At 43.8% G+C, this 19623-nt stretch overlaps 1 protein-coding gene across 1 annotated transcript in view; it reads right to left on the minus strand.

Moving 5' to 3' along the window:
- Positions 1-19623, minus strand: part of sema6cb (semaphorin 6Cb) — a 206640-nt gene that overhangs the window by 49544 nt on the left and 137473 nt on the right. Inside the window, 6 exon segments of the mRNA XM_034102346.2 lie at positions 6742-6879; positions 8313-8489; positions 12905-13060; positions 15448-15579; positions 16235-16452; positions 18829-18917. Coding sequence (XP_033958237.2) covers positions 6742-6879; positions 8313-8489; positions 12905-13060; positions 15448-15579; positions 16235-16452; positions 18829-18917 — 910 coding nt within the window.

Below are 19623 nucleotides of genomic sequence, written 5' to 3' on the forward strand. Positions count from 1 at the left end.
GGAGAGGGAGAAGCATGTCGACCTTATGGCTAGTGTATGAATAATGTATTGAAGCTATGCAGTGTCACACACACGATGGCGAGATACATTTGAACACCTCCAGGTGCTCCGGCACACTGCGGTGCTGTGACAGACAGAACGTTGTTTCTGCTGATCAAAGGAGAGTTTGTGTTTGGATTTCCATTTCTCATGCATGCTGCGAGGTGTCAATACTGAGCGACGGGAGTTAGTGGAACAAATAATGAGCAATATTCAGAGTGGGAACCCAACAGAAACTCCAGTCACTGCTCTCGTTCAGGAGTACGAGTAGAATAACGTATCAGAACGCTTTCAGTACGTGTTTGTAGGTATTCACGTAACTCATTTTATTTATAGTATTTGGGCAGGTTAAGGGACACCGACACCTTGTGAAAATAGTTCAGGGCTTTAACTGTGAATAATGACTTCAATAGGATACTTATCATCTGAAAATCAACCGGGGCCTGCAGACACCTTTACCTTACTGTTCTTTACCGAAAAACACCAGCATGAATTGTTTGTGGAAATGCCTGAAAAGACTTGTTTACTTACTAACTTTGATGTCTTCTTGACAAGTGCTCTGAACCACGTGTCGTTGTTTCGTTTAATTTCTGCAACCTCTGTGTTAATTAGTTACATATCTCTATGGCATCTCTAGATGAAGTGTTTTGTTATTGGTTTTCTCTGAACACTAATTGAAAAGGATAATTAAAAACATAGTGTGTGCAGAGGACTTTGAGGACACCAATGCATCCATTTATTCTGCAGGTGTAGGACGGGGACTCTGTTGATTTCCCTTCAGTCTGAAGGGGCCATGAAAGGAGTGTGCACGTCGCAGCCCTGGGAGTATTGACGAGATCGACAAGATCGACAAGATCAAATAGATCGACTAGATACTGCTAATCCTATCACCACTACAAGCAACAGTTACAAGCTACAAAACAGCCACAAGCTACGCTACAAGCCACAAGTTACGCTAGCCGCAAGCTAGTCTGCACAAGCTACGCTACAAGCTACGCTACAAGCTACGCTACAAGCTATGCTACAAGCAACGCTACAAGCAACGCTACAAGCAACGCTACAAGCTATGCTACAAGCTATGCTACAAGCTACGCTACAAGCTACGCTACAAGCTAAGCTACAAGCTACGCTACAAGCTACGCTACAAGCTACGCTGAAAGCTACGCTACAAGCTACGCTGAAAGCTACGCTACAAGCTACGCTGAAAGCTGTAAGTAAGCCACAGAACACCAAGAGAAAACATCATGCCTGGAGATAGACACAAAGGACGATGCCGGAAACGAGGGACCCCCTCAAGACCGGCATTGACAGTCATATCTGTGAACATTGAAGGGTTCTCCTCTGCAAAACAAACCATTTTAGTTTAATGAGAAGGGACAGCAATGTGTTCAGCTGTGGCTGAACCACATCTAACCAAGCCCTGTAACTGACTGCCTTGTGGACACGATAAGAAGAGTCTGAAGGAGCGACACACTGAAGTGGGATTTCTCTGTGATGTTTACAGGCTGAAGGCGAAGATGGTGTGACACCTGCACTCACGTTAGATACCTTTAGATATTTAAAACAGGCCGCAGGACTCCTCATTAAAACATCTGTGACTGTCGTGAAGGTTTGACATGACCACCAGCGCTCTGTATTTGTTTACTTTCAGCTCTGATGGCGTTATTCAGCGATACCCATCTCTAAAGGGGCTTTAGATTGGCAGCAGGGAAACGTCACTGTTTGTTGTCAGTCTATTGCCGCTGCATACTTGGTGCTCATTATGTCGCGCTGCTGCTGCTGCTGGGTGAACAATATAGTTAAATCCAGTGATATTTCACAATTATAAGAGGCAGGACGAGGGCCAATAGGATCACGCTGCTCATTTCAGGGTGCAGTGAGTTAAACGTGAGGCAGAGGGGCTGACAGCAGAAGAGTTTATATCAACAAGCCATCATTGCTCTTAACACCTGAAATCATACCTCTTAATCATCATAAATGTGACTCTGTACATATACATCATTACTATTATCATTATAACTACATACTATTATTTATTACATTACAGATTTTATTTTTATACTCCTGGAAATAATTACCGTACTTTTCGGACTATAAAGCGCACCTGCATATGAGCCGCAGCAGCTAAATTGTCCGTCTGTCTTTCTCTCGTTCTGTCTCTCCGTTCCACTTTTACTTTGGCGCGCTACCTGTCTCACTCTTTTCCGGCCTCCAGCTTTTCCTGCTGGAGCCCGCCGCTTAAAGGTGGCGGGTGCGGACCGGTCATAGAGCCCATAGAGTTAAAGGTGGTTAATTTTACCTGTAAAATCCATAGATTTAGGAGGTTCCCTAGTGGCCGTTAGCTGTACAAAGAAAATGGGGAAAAAAGTCGCGGCTTATAGTCCGAAAAGTACGGTACTGCACTTTATTCGTTATTCCTTTATTCCTTATTCCTAAGTATGTATGCTGCGTGTATTAGTTTTGATGGCACCCTTGAAAGGGAGAAGCATTTATTATCTCATTGTACATGTATAATGACATTAAACAATTCTATTCTGTGAGGCTCTCAAAGTGGAGGGAAAGTAAATGATGTTGTGATTCTGCTGGTAATGTGACTAATGGCTACTGATAATGGTTAATGCAGACTGCCCTGAATGGAGGAAGTAAACAGATGGAAGTACAACCAGCATGTTATTCACTCAATCAGACATAGACTGTAAGTAGGAGCAGGCGATTGGCATATCTGCTGGCTGCTAACATGAGACTGGAACAACGTTTCTCAGAATAAAGTCATGGCCTGAGAGACCTCTTAAAGGTACAGTACACACCTTTAAGAGGTCTCTCAGGCCATGAATGACTTTATCACCAAGAGTCAAAACGTTGTCCATCTTTGATCAACACCTCTTAGGGAAAACCCTTCTTTAAAAGGAGCTGATAAATAACTAATAATATAATTGTCTTGATGAAGTTAATACGATCAATTAATATCGCATAACAGAGAATAGTCAATGTGTTCTTTTTCCAAGAACTGTCACTGTTAAAACTGTTCATATAAAAAGGAAATATCCACCGGAGTAGAACATCCCTGGATCTACAGACTCAGGGTTTGGGGCCTCTTTTGCCCTTTTATTGTATTTCATTATTAAAATTCCCGTTTCCTACAGTTCCTCTCCGCCGCTGAAACCTAATATTGGCAGCGGGGCCGCGAGTGATGGTGCAGGCTACAGTGAGGGAGGGAGAAAAACAACCGAGAGAAAATGGAGGCAGACGACAGAGAAATCTGACGTGGAGGGTAAAGGAGGATATGGAGCTGAAACCTGACCCCCCACCTGCTGCTGAGGGGCCCCTAATCTCAGGATGAGGTGTGCTGAGGCTCTAGTCTCTAGGAAGGATTTTGGGGATGTATTTGGTCCGTGCTTAAGTAGGACTGGCCCTATCTGATATTCTTCTTTCCTTCTTCTCCATTGCTCAGAAAAGAAACTTAGCAGCCGCCATTGCTGGCTCTCAGCCAATCAGCTGGATCCAATTTAGGACTAAACGATGTTGAGAGCTTCTCCAGGCCTTTGCAATGAGGGCTTAGCATGCTATGGGGGTAAATGTATTCCCTGGTGAAGCCGCGGAGAAATCCTTCCTCTGGGTTGAGAGGGTTTGAGGGGAAAAGGGGGGGATACAAGGGGGGCCAACATTCCTCACAGCCCCAAAAATAGATCCCAAAGCTGGGGAGCGAGTACATTAAGTAAAACAACGGCTGACAAAACAAAAGGCTGCACACAAAGAGTTCTGCTCATAAAGTGTTGCTAAAAGCACCGGCAGATCCTTGACAGCAGCACTTTAAAGGTTCTGTTTTGTATCATTTACAGAGTTTACTCCACAGCGACCTATGGCCGCTGTGTTTATGGGGTGAAGTTGACGATGAAAAGAGAAACCCTGTTCCCAAAGACCGGGGTCAGGGGTCAGATACAACAAGAAAAAGTTCTCATGGAGAAAAATGATTTCTTTGCCATGTGTATCCGGGTTTCTAACCTTTGACATGTTCATAAAAAAAACGTTATTGGATGCAGTGATGTGTCCTTATACACACACACACACACACACACACACACACTTTCATCCAAAGTCAGACTGACATTACCACAGTAGAATAATAGAAGTTTACTACTACTTATCTCCGCTTGGGTTGGTTCCCTCCTACATGTGCACACATATGTGTCAAAGAGAAAGTCTATATGGCCTGCGCTCCTAAGATTTGGTTCAGATGCTGGTTCCCGCAGTGAGAACACAACAGCTGTTAGATATGCGGCCCCCACAGCTTGGAACGATGAGCTGAAGCTCTCAGATGTAATCACTAAGGGGGAACAGGTCCTTCTTAAAGGACAGAGGACACCACTGGTAGATGAGAGTGCCTACTACTACTACTACTACTACTACTACTACTACTACTACTACTACTACTACTACTACTACTACTACTACTACTACTACTACTACTACTACTACTACTTACTACTACTACTACTACTACTACTACTACTACTACTACTACTACTACTACTTCTACTACTACTACTACTACTTCTACTACTACTACTACTACTACTACTACTACTACTACTACTACTACTACTACTACTACTACTACTACTACTACTACTACTACTACTACTACTACTACTACTACTACTACTACTACTACTACTACTACTACTACTACTACTACTACTACTACTACTACTACTACTACTACTACTACTACTACTACTACTACTACTACTACTACTACTACTACTACTACTACTACTACTACTACTACTACTACTACTACTTCTACTACTACTACTACTACAGTTTCTGAATAAGAGGCGGGTAGGGGAGTAATCTGATTACTGACCAAGTGCATGCACACATGATTTCCTGTGTAACCTGATTTAAGAGGGAAAACCCCGTCTGGCATTTGAGACCAAGGAACCCGCTCTGTTAACGTGCAATAACACAATAGTGTTTATTCTGCTTTCAAATGTAATATTGTTATTATTCGCTGCTACGTTTGAATACATGAATAATGGATGTCTGTTACTGCTAACTGCAAATCCCAAGGATAGGACATGACTCCCTCTCTAACATGTCACACGAAAAGCACTCTTATAGCAGCTTATGAATGGATGGGATCACATGCATTCAAATCGTCAAGTTCAGGCAGGAATCGGATCAGAATTAGCTTATAAAGAAATCTTAAACTCTGCCAGTACCAACAGCTTTTCTTTCCATCCTGTATGTTCCTGCTGCTCAGTTTAATCCTACTCTCACTTACCTGCCAACCACACTCATAACCTCCGAGTGCTTTCAGGGTAAAGTGTAGGTAAAGTAAATAATAGAACACCATCTGCTGTTTGGAACAGCTTTTGTCCAAAAGCCTCTAAGAGCATGAGGAGCGGACACATTTCTTAAATTGGTATGTGCAGAGGAAATGGATTGTCCTTTTCTTGAGTTACCCGCAGTGTAAGTGTTCTTCCTGGTACACGGCGAGGACTCCTGGGTTCTCAGGATTCAGACCCCTTTTGAAACGTTATAAAGTATTTGACATGTTTTGTTCGTGTGATATCGCCCTTTGTTCACACCTGAACATTTTACAAAGGTCCTTTGTTCTCTATTGGTGAAAAAATTACCCATTTAAATGGACCGATGTTATTACATGAAGATAAGTGCACTCTTATGTACCACCGAAAAGGACCCCGACTGATACATTTCTCCAACTTATGATTGGTTTTATCCGTAGAGGAAATCTCCCAACTCAAGTTCTGAACTCCTTTTGAACCGACGCTTATCTGGGTCCAAAGATAACGGAAACCTCCTCCAGCTCTTCCTGGGGGATCCGAGACGTTCCCAGGCCACATGGTGGGGATAATACCTCCGTGGGGATAATACCTCCGTGGGGATAATACCTCCGTGGGGATAATACCTGCAGTGTGTTTATGGCATTGGCTCGGGGTCCCCTAGTTTGCTAAGCTGCCTCAAGTAACTCCTTTTGTCCTTTTAACAGAGGTTTTCCTTCAAGCTTCTTCACCAGTTCCTCCCGTTATCTCTAAAGGTGCGCCAGCCAGCCAGCCTGTGGACCTCTAAGAGAGTCCATGACCCCAAGACCCCGATGCAGTGAGGATATTACGGTATCTCATGATTTGGTTTAGATTTTTCGGGACACAATTCAATTCAAAATGTGTTCAGTACATGCTAATTAGAGGACACACTCCAGTCCGGTATACGCTAATAAACGGGATGTGGCAAATCATGTCAAACGTTGTATATTAGAATCTCTACTCTTGCATGTATGTTACCCTCTTCACCAACAAAGTCCCGTGTTTCTGTCTTTATTAGGATCCACATTAGCACTATTACATGTTAGACGCTTTTATCCAAAGTGACTTACAACTAGCTTTAGCATTGGCTATTCCACCTGGGGTCCACACTCATCTACACACTATCGCCACATAAACACACTAAACAAAACGACTCATCTCATGTACCTAATAATCCAGGATGGAAGTGAAACCAAGGATTATTTAACACATTATTAAGACACAAACCTGTTGATTATAAACCCAGGTGACCCCGTTCAGCCTGAAGTGGCAATCCCCTGTTTTCCAGAGGTGTTCATTTGCTAATCAGCTGACTGATTAATCAGCTAATTGTTTCTCCCCCCCCCCCCCACTGTGTGTGCAGGTGACTCACTTCTTGCAGGTGGTGTAGTCGGAGCAGCGGCTGAGTGGCACGCGGATCACGCAGCTGGAGAACGCCACGAACAAGGCGTGGTGGTCTCGGTCCAGCTCCAGACCCAGAACCCTCCGGTCCTCCCCCTGCACGTTACACCTAGAACACAGAATCAGGTCGGCATCAGGCATCTCTTACATTTAGTTACGTGTTCTTAAAAATAAAATCTCCTATCATGCTAATTTTAGGCATATATTATTATATCAGATATATACAACTATATAAAAAACATGTCTATGATGCGTTTTGCTCAAAATACCCTCTGTTTTAGCCCCGTTAGAGAATGGCTGATTCTCTGCTGGCCCCGCCCCCTTTTGAGCACATGCCATATCATGTTCCAAATCACTTCAAGGATTCTCTCTGAAACAGTCTGGAGCTCAAAGGCTTTCTCTCTTGCCGGTTATACCACAAGGTGAGTTTCTTTTTACTTCCTGCTTCTTCACACACATGCTCTCCAGTACAGGTTAGCTCTGAGTGTTAGCGATGCTAATGTAAACACAGACCATATTACGTCCAAAACAGTCGGGCATTGTTTCTGATAGCAGCTTTCTGATTGGGCCGTGGGTCCACATTTCAGATGTTACTTCATATCGGACGCAAATCTGGATCAGCTCCGTTGTTCCCCGTTTTTAGAGATTTGGGTACGGAGGAAAAGAGAGAGGGTTTTATTTTCTGAGTTCCCTGGCTTATCGGAGACATACATTTATGTATAAAAGACATCAAAGTGCATTTTGCATGATCAGAGACCTTTAAATCGGCACTGCAGGGGACTGGCATGGTTTGAAAATGCTACAGAAAGCCAACTGTGAAACAAAACTCTATGCAGATAGACTCTTCAAGCTGTGCTGACAGAAAACAAAAGAAGACTCGGACAAAGAATCGTCCGCTGCAGCTGAACAGGGTGATGCAAAGTGTTACAACAAACCAACGAGTGGGTGGGCAGGGCGAGACACAGAGGCGAGAGAAAGGAACAGAGACAAATATTAGAAGTGAAGGACAGATATTGAAACGAGTTGAAGCCGCACCAATTATCTTTTTATGAAATCTATAGGAGGACTTCGTAAATGTTAAAAAAGAGGCAGAGTATGTAAAAAATATAGCTCACTTCGCAGAGTAATAGATCTTAATGTACTGGTGGCCTTAATTGAAATATATCACACTTCCGGGGGGGTGAGGCTACTGAAAGACAATTAGAAATATGTCCGCAATGAATAGAGCATTGTGCGTACCACATTTCGTGGACATCTGAGCAAATGTATGGAACTACTGGCCTGACATTCAATAGTTAAAGGCATCGTTCAAGCCCCTTCACTGCAGATGTGTCCGTTTGGGGCCAAAGCCTAGGGTACTCAAAATGCGGTATCCTAAGGAAGTCGCTCGGGGAGATAATAATTTGTACAAAAACATCACAATCCTACCATTTACGAGCCACGGTCCTAATAAAAGACACTTCTAAAAATAAGGGACGGCATGAAGGGCTTCGAACAGGACCGACAAACACACATATCAACGTGTAAATAAATCCGACTGACTTGCTGGGGTTGTACACGTCGATGTCCTCCAGCAGCTGGGAGCTGAAGGAGGCGTTGGCCCCCTCGGTGCTCGCCAGGATCTTCAGCACGTGCCCGTTGTCTGAGCCCAGAAACACCACCGTGTGGTTCTTATTGGGCCCCGCGGACGTGTCCACCGCGATCTGGGTCAACTTGAACCTGGATTTAAAAAGAGACACAGAAACAAAGGCTTTTATTAAATAAAACAGTTTGTAGAAGAAGTTGAAGATCGCAATTATTTTTGGACTGATTTTGCAATTGTGATATCATTTGTGACATAAGAGGGAATGAGCATTTTGGAAGATATACAAATTATTATGAGGTGATTTTTTAAAGAGGATCGGTCACAAACAAGGATTTTTAAAAGTCTGTAGAATACAATTAGGTCGGCCCAGGTATGTCTGCAACAACACTTCAGTCGGATATTCAAACATATGTTGCATTTACCACATTTTGCACAAACAACCATATCTATAATATTTAGAGAACAGCTGGGGGGGTGTGGAGTGGGAACGAGGCTCTTGAAATGAACGTTCCTTCAAGATGGCGTAACGGATAGTGGGCAAACACCACATGTGTTGGGTAGTGCATCTTCACATCGTTTTCTGTTTTGTCGATTCCCCATGACAAACAAAACAAACATGTGGGCTCATTGTATTAAGCATCAGCGTGCGATCAATCACTTCATCCACCATCCCACTAATTCCCTTCCCTCCATCGCCCACATCCTTTGATCCATTAATTCATCCCCAAATCCACCCCTCCACCCGCAGCCAGAGCATCGACCCTCCTTCCTGCTGCGGAGCCACTTCCCTCCACTCACCGACGTCTCTTTCGTTTTTTTATTTACGAGTTACAAGACAAGTGCAGTGTCACATATACACTGAAGACAATAAGGAGCATTTACAAGTCGAAGACAAATAACAAAATATACATGGGGACATGGAGTGCGTGTGCGCCTGGGAGACACAAAGAGAGTAATAAATGACAACATTATAATTAAAATTATATGAGTAACAATAGGCGCTTTCACACCGCAGTCATTTCCCCACAAAGGTTAATCAGAACTCTTTAGTTCTCATGAACGAAGTACAGATCGCGTTCACACCGGAAAAAGTCCCTGGGGGTGGATTAGGCAAATGAAGCCGCTGACATCACTTCTTCTTCTTCTGCTTTGGGTTTACTGGCAGGCCGCAAACAACTTCACGGCGTATACTGCCGCCCAAAGTCCCCGGCCGGAAGTCCCCGGAGTTGGGGAAGGCTTCAGTAGAAGCTGCTGGGAGTCCCAGCAGCTGCTACTGAAGCCTTCCGAGTAAATCCCCAGAACGCCGACACCTCCTCATCTCCACCGCTCCCATGTTTTCTTTTGTGTTGCCATAAGTTAGTCTCTCTGCGTTTCTGCGCTGGGCTAATGCTAATGCTAATGATGCTAATGCGAGGATAATAAAATGGCGGCTTCACAAAACTTTTTGGGAGTTTTCAGGGGCGTGGCTTGCAATTCGTCCAACCAATCAGACATGGGAACCTTTTTCTCCCATAAAGTCCTTGCTCTCTGGCAGGGACGGAAAAGGGGGCCAACAGGTTCTCATTAAAGGTGCCATGTCATGCTTTTCCGGTTATCGCCCGTCCCCTTGTTGTTATGAAGGTTTTTATGCATGTAAACGGTCTGCAGAGTCAAAACCCTCAAAGTGCACCCTGTAGCGAGTAAAACTCTAAAACAGAAAATACCTCCCCAAAACGCCTCGTTGGAGACACGTCACTGTCCATTTGATTCTTCCGGGGACATCATGATGTCATGTCGTCCCCAGAACGAAATGGACCAATCCGTGGAGCCGTTACGTTACGTCCGCGGAGCCGTTACGTTAAGCCCCCGCTGATTGGTCCAAATTGACCAATCCACGGACTTCCTCACACACTCAGTGCATGCAGCTCTGCTGATCTCTCCTCCCTGGCTGCAGGCTGATAACAGACAGTTGGGATCGTGGCGAAATCCTCTCTGCAGACCCATTCTCACAGCGTTCATCAACCTTTTTCTTACTCGATATCAAGCCACACTTATTGTTTTTACTTCGGCTGTGACTTTGTGTGTGCTCAGGGTGAGTTTGGCTGTGTTTCGCTAAACAAGGAAATCACACCTCCACGGAGCTCAGCGCGATTCACAACGTCCCGACCAATCGGAGCACACTGGGCTCACAGGGAGGGGGGGGGCAAGAGCTGCAACGAGCCGTTTAGTGGAGAGAGTGAATACACAGACTTTACAGAGACGCTGTCTGCGGAACCAATGTGAGTGTGGAAAATTGCACAGTATAAATCTATTCTAGTCGACCTCAGTGATGGAATTATGATCAGTGGAAATGGCCACGACATGTGACCTTTAACTCTTTTTAGTTCCGGATGTTTTTGGTGTGAACGCGATATTTCGCAACTAAAGTGGGAAATGTACCTCATATAATGAGGTGTGAACGCGCCTCATATAATAGTCATGTATCCTAGGAAGGGCATGTAAATAGTAGCCTGACCTTAAAGAAGTTGAAAGGGGAGGAGGCTGAAATCGGATTGTTAATGAAATGTATCAATGAATGAATTACCAACGCCTCTTTCTGAGCCCCAGTTCTCTCCGTTTGTCTTTATGAAAATGTCCAGTGAGATTTGTTTATTTGGAGCACCATGCCTGCTTCATATTCATCCTCACTTTTATTTATCTTCTCTTCTTTTATTCTCCCATACGACATATCATGCCGTTGAGATGCAGGATCCTTCTGAACCTGCTTCACATGCAGTTTACTATTACCATGTCAATTATTTTTACATCATTTAGAGTCAGTAGTATTTGTGTTTATCAATTGGACACTGCTTAAGTTGGTATAGTATAATACTGATCATGTTTCATTTCATTATTATTTATTTTATTTGTTGTATTATTGTTTTACACATTTGAAATAAATCAAATCAAATCAGAATACTTTATTTATATGCCGGGGGAATTTGGGTTTTGTGACAGTTTCTCCATACATGCCTGAATAAGATAAAAATACAACGGAATACAATTAAAGTAAAAAGTCCACATTTTACTTCGAGTACATGTCACAACATACACACCATGCAGATTGCACAGTGTGAAAGGGCCTGGTTGCAGAGCAGCATCAGAGCTCAGATTGATGACTGCAGGGTTCCTATCTTCAGGTCATTTAGATGTAAGACTCTCCAACCCTTTCCCAAGGCCTCTGAATTAAAATAAAGGCGACAATCCTCTGTTGAAGTTCTCTTAATACTGAAGTTAGAACAATCTGTACGAAGGGGAGTATTCAAATTGAGACACTCAGCCGCTCTCTTCCCCCTCTCTCTCCCCCCCTCTCTCCCCCCCGTTTGCCCACACGGACCTGCCTGTGCGTCCCTGCTCTGACGGCCTGATGTGCTTCTGGTTAGATTTCATTTATCTGGTTTCTCTCTGGGGAGAGGCGAGGCAGATGTGATGTTTTTGGAGCCAGATGTGAGGCGGCACATGTTTCCCCAGTGAGGAGCCGCTGCCATGTGTGGCTGGCTGTCAGCCTGGCTCTGCTTCAGGAGGTGTGTGTGTGTTTGTGTGTGTGTGTGTGTCTCAGTCTGAATATGTGATGTGTATCTGCTATGTGTACAAACATGTCTGAAGTGGATGCAGCACTGTCGGCAACACTTGAACAACGATTCTACATTCAGCCCAACATCGTATGATATCAGTGGATTCTCAAAACACACACACACACACACACACACACACACACACACACACACACACACACACACACACACACACACACACACACACACACACACACACACACACACACACACACACACACACACACACACACACACACACACACACACACACACACCACACACACACCACACACACACACACACACACACACACACACACACACACACACACACACACACACACACACACCATTGAGCAGGTGGGTCAGCACTAGAACAAGCCCCCCGCCTCCTCGTGTGGTGTCTGGCGTTGGCAGAGATCGAGCGTTTCAGTAAATCCGATGGGTGTTAATGAGGAACATGGTTGTGTGTTCCACCTGAGCTCACTCATCGATACCAATCACAGCCTATATAGGTATTTCTATAGCAACAGCGTTGAACAAAGTACACCAACGCCTGTATAAAAACACAGCATAAATACATGAAAAACAGACGGGACACGAAACAAATGTAAAACACGAGACAATGAAACCAGACCAGAAGCCACAGACTGAGAAACTCTCCTACGTAAAAAACTAGGAAGATAAAAACCGGGATGAAGAATTTCATTGCCATTTCTACACTGCAGCTTTGTGCGTAAGACGATGCAACCTTTGAATCTGAACATAGCTCAATAAGGAAGTGAATGCATCCTGATCAGGAGGCCTGGAGGAGGCGCGGGGGGATTAAACACATCCGCACTAAGAGCTGAAGGTTCTTTGAGCAGGTTTTCTTTGTTAAATGTTTGTTTTTCATGTGTTGTGTCTCGATATCCGTCTATGTTGATGTTACACATGGAGCTGCTGTGATGCAAGGACTACGGTATCGTGTCGTACCTGCTGGTGGTGCGGGTGAAGTAGGGTCTGTCGTTGACGGAGGGCACCGACTCGTCCATCAGCGGGTACGACTTGATGAAGGTCAGCGTGTCGTCGGGAAAGGTGGTGGACGACTTGTAGGCGGCGGCGGATCCCTCACCAGCGCAGCACCCAGGTCTGTAACGCAGAGAATGAACCGTCAGCAGGGACTAGAGATGTGAACACACTGGCATCTGCACTTTCAGGTCTGAAACCACCACTCGGACAGTTTCATCCCACAGGCCATACGACTGTTACACACCTGCACTTTTGAAAGGACATCCATAACATCCATCTGGCTGCTACTTATATACATCAATAATACTTGTATATAGACTATTCTTGCACTATTTTATCTGTTTTATTGTGTTGCACTGTTGGAAGAGCCTGTGACCTAAGGCAGCTTAATGTTACATTACATCTCACTTGTTAGACGCTTTTATCCAAAGCGACTTACATACTAAACACTGTGGACAAGGGGTGAAGTGTCTCAGGGACAGGGGAGGACTGGGACTACAAATCAGCCCGGGACTCTCGACCGGCCCACTTCGGTACCGCCGGCCGGGGGTAAAATGGACTTGTATTATCACTGGCCCCACCATTGTAACCTCTGGCCCAGAGCATTCGTCCAACAACAAAAAAATCGACTAATAATGAAGAAAATTAACACATTTGTTGCAATAGTAATGTATGCACTAACTACATTACTACTTGTACTACAACATTTGAATCATCAGTTCTTCCACATTTTCCTCAATTGTTCATATTTGGTTTATTAAAATAATGATATTGTGGTCATTGTTAAAAAATGTCTGCTATTATTATGAGTATTATTATTTGTATAATGCACTTTCTGCCTTCCTGTCATTAGGAGTTAGACATGTAATGGCTATGTAATTGATTTGATTAGAACCTTCATTATCCTAAACGGCTGGGACATTTCGCCAATACCTTTATATTGTCTACTCTTCACTTACTTGTCAGCGTAGGTCGGCATTGATGCACAGAGCCGACAGAAGACCTTGTTTATATTGGCATCATATTGAGAGGTGCAGCCAGTGACGCGTCCTAAAAGCTGCTGGTTCCCTCGACAAGGGTTTTGGAAAATAGCTGGAAATAAGGTCTGTGGAAAACAAACCCGTTTGATAAATGCACGTTTTGTTCAGCCGGATAATCTCCACATGTCTACCCTACTTTTATAATGTTCGAATCATAAATCTAATCGATAGATTATAAAAAGGGTTTTAGCACGCGTCACTGCAGACAACTCCATCGATCAAGCTGAAACTTTCTCTCCCTCTTCTTCTCCTCTCCCTGTCACTCTCCTTTAACTCCTCCGGTGACTTTCTTTTATTTGAAGATTGTTTTTTGCACAGCGCTTGTCCGGTTACCGCTGGTATTAAAAACATTTTGGCGAATGTCGGCGCGATAGTCTGTAGTGAAGGAGCGCGCTCCCGCTGCGCTCCGCAGCAAACAGCTGTTTGCTTTTCACCCAACAAAGACAACCGACTCACGGAACGCTATGTTGTAGCGTTGATAAACGAAACAATTTAACTAAATTGCTAGTCAAAATACCAATACCACAGGACCATTCCGCCCCTGCTCAGGGACACAACGACATGCTGACTGCAGTGGGATTTGAACCTGTGACCCCCTGACCCGAACACCAACGCACAACCCACTGCACCACACGGCTCCCATATACATAACATAATGTTACCTAAGAAGCATGCATGAAAAAAGTATTAACGATTGGTTGAGGTTGAGGTCTGTGATCAATGTACAAACGGATAAACTGGGTCAAAGTTCTGGGGACACGCGGGAGGGAAGAACAGGGGACACGCGGGAGGGAAGAACAGGGGACACGAGGGAGGGAAGAACAGGGGACACGAGGGAGGGAAGAACAGGGGACACGCGGGAGGGAAGAACAGGGGACACGCAGGAGGGAAGAACAGGGGACACGCAGGAGGGAAGAACAGGGGACACGCGGGAGGGAAGAACAGGGGACACGCAGGAGGGAAGAACAGGGGACACGCAGGAGGGAAGAACAGGGGACACGTGGGAGGGAAGAACAGGGGACACGCAGGAGGGAAGAACAGGGGACACGCGGGAGGGAAGAACAGGGGACACGCGGGAGGGAAGAACAGGGGACACGCGGGAGGGAAGAACAGGGGACACGCGGGAGGGAAAGAACAGGGGACACGCGGGAGGGAAGAACAGGGGACACGCAGGAGGGAAGAACAGGGGACACGCAGGAGGGAAGAACAGGGGACACGCGGGAGGGAAGAACAGGGGACACGTGGGAGGGAAGAACAGGGGACACGCAGGAGGGAAGAACAGGGGACACGCGGGAGGGAAGAACAGGGGACACGCGGGAGGGAAGAACAGGGGACACGGCTTGTGTTCTCCGTTCTGAGATGTCTGTGCAGAACAACAGCAGCTGCAAAAACTCCATTGTTAAAGGCAGAAAAAAAAACATGTACTTGGAAAGTGACAGTTTGTTATTTTAAGATGAGTTTTCTCACCTTGGTTTTGGGACCTGATCCTCGGGAACCGGCGTCCACGCTGTCTCGCTGTTCCTCTGCTCTTTGAATTTGCCACTGAAGGCCTTCTCGATGTCGTCCATGTAGAACGCGCACACTGCAGAGCCGGTGATGCTGTCGGAGACCAGAGAGGGAGACGGCATTAGAACAGACGGGGACAAAGGTCTGGAAATCAGCATACTGTCAAAGTCTGGTGGAGCTTCTGTCTCTTTTATCGAGGGGAGCTCAGCATATAGCAAAGGGTTGAAACATGGACACGAACATATTGTTGTCCTGCTTTTATTTTGCCTTTTTGTTCAACTGTTTGCCTTCAATAATTATAATGATTGTAACGCAACATGTAACCTTGTAAGCACCGTTAAAACACAAGAAGAAAACCCTTTATTTTTACATTTTTGTGGAGTGTTTATGTCAAGGAAGAGATTAGCATTATTATAGCATATTATATTACATTTTATTTACAGTAGCCGATGTATTATTCGGAGGAACTTACAATAAACAAGGAAATGCAAACTCAGATCTTCAAGAAACCTGCATGACATGTCCTTCAAGATAAGCCACATCATCGTTAGTGCATTAGTCTGTATTGACTTCTAAGTACTACATTGTGTTGGTTGGCCAAGATGCAAAGGAAACAGGTGGGTTTGAGTCTTAACAAATACCACATGTATAGCGGGATAGGACTTTGCTATTCGTATATCTCTCCCGAAGAATAAAACGTGCTCAAATCACAGCTGACACTGTGCAGAGACAGCAGCATGTTTCTGACCTGTTGGCCTGCGTGGTGAAGACCCCCAGCACGGCCGGCCGGTGGTTGATCTGCAGAACGTTTGTCAGCGACTGCAGAACATCGAAGTAGAAGAAGGAGTCTCCCGGCACGGAGCAGTTCAGCCGGGCTTTGAGGAATGACGTCCAGTAACGTTCCAGCACCCGCGGGGAACCGCCATTATCATTCTTACAGACACGAGCGACTCTGGAGAAAACCACCTGAGGGGACAGGAGGGGAAGATGCCTTACTGCCAGAGAGTAAGCACTTCCTTTACTCAACACACTCTGGTGAACGTAGAAGTACTGACTAAACTTCTTTACTCAAGTCAAAGTAAAGAGGCTTTGAAATGTACTTCAGTAAAAAGTACCCATAACTAGCAGCTGCTTTAAAGAGTACCTGACCTCCCTTTATATCAATAGAACAATAATGTCATTGTTAGCTAATGAATGTTTCCATGCTGAACAACGGCAACATGACAACGTTTCCATTGGTCCCTCTTCTTTAGAGAAGACCAGGAAGTGATGGATACACGGATCGTGTTCCAATCAATAGGCCCGCAATGACTCTAAATAATAATGACCACGCACCAAACACACATTCAGACTAAAGGAACCAGCTGTTTGGGAAATGAGAGAACTAGAAAGTACAGGTATTTGAGTTCAACATGTGAGAAGTAGAAAGTACAGGTATTTGAGTTCAACATGTAAGAAGTAGAAAGTACAGGTATTTGGGTTCAACATGTAAGAAGTAGAAAGTACAGGTATTGTGTTCAACATGTGAGAAGTAGAAAGTACAGGTATTTGAGTTCAACATGTAAGAAGTAGAAAGTACAGGTATTTGTGTTCAACATGTAAGAAGTAGAAAGTACAGGTACTTGTGTTCAACATGAGAGAAGTAGAAAGTACAGGTATTTGTGTTCAACATGAGAGAAGTAGAAAGTACAGGTATTTGAGTTCAACATGTAAGAAGTAGAAAGTACAGGTATTTGAGTTCAACATGTGAGAAGTAGAAAGTACAGGTATTTGGTTCAACATATCAGAAGTAGAAAGTACAGGTATTGTGTTCAACATGTAGAAGTAGAAAGTACAGGTATTGTGTTCAACATGTGAGAAGTAGAAAGTACAGGTATTTGTGTTCAACATGAGAGAAGTAGAAAGTACAGGTATTTGTGTTCAACATGAGAGAAGTAGAAAGTACAGGTATTTGAGTTCAACATGTAAGAAGTAGAAAGTACAGGTATTTGAGTTCAACATGAGAGAAGTAGAAAGTACAGGTATTTGAGTTCAACATGTAAGAAGTAGAAAGTACAGGTATTTGGTTCAACATGAGAGAAGTAGAAAGTACAGGTATTTGAGTTCAACATGTAAGAAGTAGAAAGTACAGGTATTTGAGTTCAACATGTGAGAAGTAGAAAGTACAGGTATTTGGGTTCAACATGAGAGAAGTAGAAAGTACAGGTATTTGAGTTCAACATGTAAGAAGTAGAAAGTACAGGTATTTGAGTTCAACATGAGAGAAGTAGAAAGTACAGGTATTTGGTTCAACATGTGAGAAGTAGAAAGTACAGGTATTTGAGTTCAACATGTAAGAAGTAGAAAGTACAGGTATTTGAGTTCAACATGTAAGAAGTAGAAAGTACAGGTATTTGGTTCAACATGTAAGAAGTAGAAAGTACAGGTATTTGGGTTCAACATGTAAGAAGTAGAAAGTACAGGTATTTGTGTTCAACATGTAAGAAGTAGAAAGTACAGGTATTTGAGTTCAACATGAGAGAAGTAGAAAGTACAGGTATTTGAGTTCAACATGTAAGAAGTAGAAAGTACATGTATTTGGGTTCAACATGTAAGAAGTAGAAAGTACAGGTATTTGTGTTCAACATGAGAGAAGTAGAAAGTACAGGTATTTGAGTTCAACATGAGAGAACTAGAAAGTACAGGTATTTGAGTTCAACATGTGAGAAGTAGAAAGTACAGGTATTTGAGTTCAACATGTAAGAAGTAGAAAGTACAGGTATTTGTGTTCAACATGTAAGAAGTAGAAAGTACAGGTATTTGGGTTCAACATGTAAGAAGTAGAAAGTACAGGTATTGTGTTCAACATGTAAGAAGTAGAAAGTACAGGTATTTGAGTTCAACATGTAAGAAGTAGAAAGTACAGGTATTGGGTTCAACATGTAAGAAGTAGAAAGTACAGGTATTTGAGTTCAACATGTAAGAAGTAGAAAGTACAGGTATTTGTGTTCAACATGTAAGAAGTAAAAAGTACAGGTATATGTGTTCAACATGTAAGAAGTAGAAAGTACAGGTATTTGTGTTCAAAATGTAAGAAGTAAAAGTCTTCAGAAAAATAAGTCGTGGAGTAAAGTACTGATACCAGAAACATTTACTTAAGTACAGTAACGAAGTATTTGTACTGCACTACTTCCCACCTCTGCGTACGGCTGACAGCTATCAGTCATGTTTAGGAACAGGAAATAATTAGCAGACAATCAAAGTGATTGTTAGCATGTGGCAAGAGATGTTGATTGTCTTCATTCTACTCAAACAAGCATGCAGACACCACAAACCACAAGAGTGTCTGGTCTGAAGCCTCACCTTGCCAAGAGTGGTGTACTCCACCGCGATCTCACTCAAGAAGAAGTACACGTAGTTCCCGTACTCGATAGCGTGCAGGAAATGGGGCTCTGTGGGGGGCAGGAGAGAACACATGTGACCTCTGTGAGGACTTATTCAGGGATTGACATGGAGAGCAGGCGGTTAGGGGAGCTGGTAAACACAAACGCTCCATGTGGACAATGGGCTCAGGAGAGATGCCGGGAGAGAGCGTTCAGAAATGGCTCATTTACATATAAGGGCAGACGGATAAGAAAAACACACGTACTATCAGAGAGATAACAAAGCAGAGCTGGTCCTGGATCAGAGCTGATAAACACACCTGTATATCTAAGATAAAGTCAGTCACTTCTACAGCTGAAGTTCAGCCGGCGGGATACATGCATAAGATACCAAAAAGTTAGTTTGTTTTGAGATCTGCAATCAGATTATAAGGTTGAGAAATGTATTTTAAGGCTTTTTTTGCCTGATGGAAGCAATAGAGTGGTGCAGGAACGAGTTAGCATTATCACTTCCACTTTAGCATTTTAGCACTTCCAGTTTCCCTCGTCTCGAAGTCAATCATTTTGTTTTGTATGCATTCAGATGCCTGAAATAAGTTCTGTGGTTAACACAAGCTGAAGAGATTTTCACATTTCTTTTCCACGTTTTAAATTACATCAATAAATACCCTACTGGTGTCTTCCACAGCTAATGCTAACGAGTTTCTAAATGAAGTTACTAAACGTCATCACACAGAAGATTAGCCACCTTTAGCTTAGCGGTGGTAACATGTAG

Source organism: Pseudochaenichthys georgianus, chromosome 16 (genome assembly GCF_902827115.2).
Source record: "Pseudochaenichthys georgianus chromosome 16, fPseGeo1.2, whole genome shotgun sequence".
Classification (NCBI taxonomy): domain Eukaryota; kingdom Metazoa; phylum Chordata; class Actinopteri; order Perciformes; family Channichthyidae; genus Pseudochaenichthys; species Pseudochaenichthys georgianus.